The sequence below is a fragment of the Mandrillus leucophaeus genome, unplaced genomic scaffold (assembly GCF_000951045.1).
Source record: "Mandrillus leucophaeus isolate KB7577 unplaced genomic scaffold, Mleu.le_1.0 Scaffold117, whole genome shotgun sequence".
Taxonomy (NCBI): domain Eukaryota; kingdom Metazoa; phylum Chordata; class Mammalia; order Primates; family Cercopithecidae; genus Mandrillus; species Mandrillus leucophaeus.
Window position 1 is genome coordinate 366,852 of NW_012099987.1, and position 548 is coordinate 367,399.

The 548-nt window shown below is 52.6% G+C and overlaps 1 protein-coding gene across 1 annotated transcript; it reads left to right on the plus strand.

The window, feature by feature from the left end:
- LOC105553740 (histone H3.3-like) lies at positions 1–548 on the plus strand. The gene has a single exon (XM_011999878.1). It carries the CDS (start codon positions 114–116, stop codon positions 522–524), a length of 411 nt encoding a protein of 136 aa, XP_011855268.1. The 5' UTR covers positions 1–113; the 3' UTR covers positions 525–548.

The window sequence follows — 548 nt, forward strand, 5'->3', positions numbered from 1 at the left end:
ATTGTGTTCGCAGCCGCCGCCGCGCCGCCATTGCTCTCCAACGCCAGCACCGCCTCTCACTCGCCGAGCTCCAGCCGAAGGAGAAGGGGGGTAAGTAAGGATGTCTCTGTACCATGGCTCATACAAAGCAGACTGCCCGCAAATCGACCGGTGGTAAAGCACCCAGGAAGCAACTGGCTACAAAAGCCGCTCGTAAGAGTGCGCCCTCTACTGGAGGGGTGAAGAAACCTCATCGTTACAGGCCTGGTACTGTGGCGCTCCGTGAAATTAGAAGTTATCAGAAGTGCACAGAACTTCTGATTCGCAAACTTCCCTTCCAGCCTCTGGTGCGAGAAATTGCTCAGGACTTTAAAACAGATCTGCGCTTCCAGAGCGCAGCTATCGGTGCTTTGCAGAAGGCAAGTGAGGCCTATCTGGTTGGCCTTTTTGAAGACACCAACCTGTGTGCTATCCATGCCAAACCTGTAACAATTATGCCAAAAGACATCCAGCTAGCACGCCGCATACGTGGAGAACGTGCTTAAGAATCCACTATGATGGAAAACATT

What these genes read in the sequence shown, in the direction of transcription:
- LOC105553740 (XM_011999878.1), top strand. Translation starts at nt 114, where the DNA reads ATGGCTCATACAAAGCAGACTGCCCGCAAATCGACCGGTGGTAAAGCA.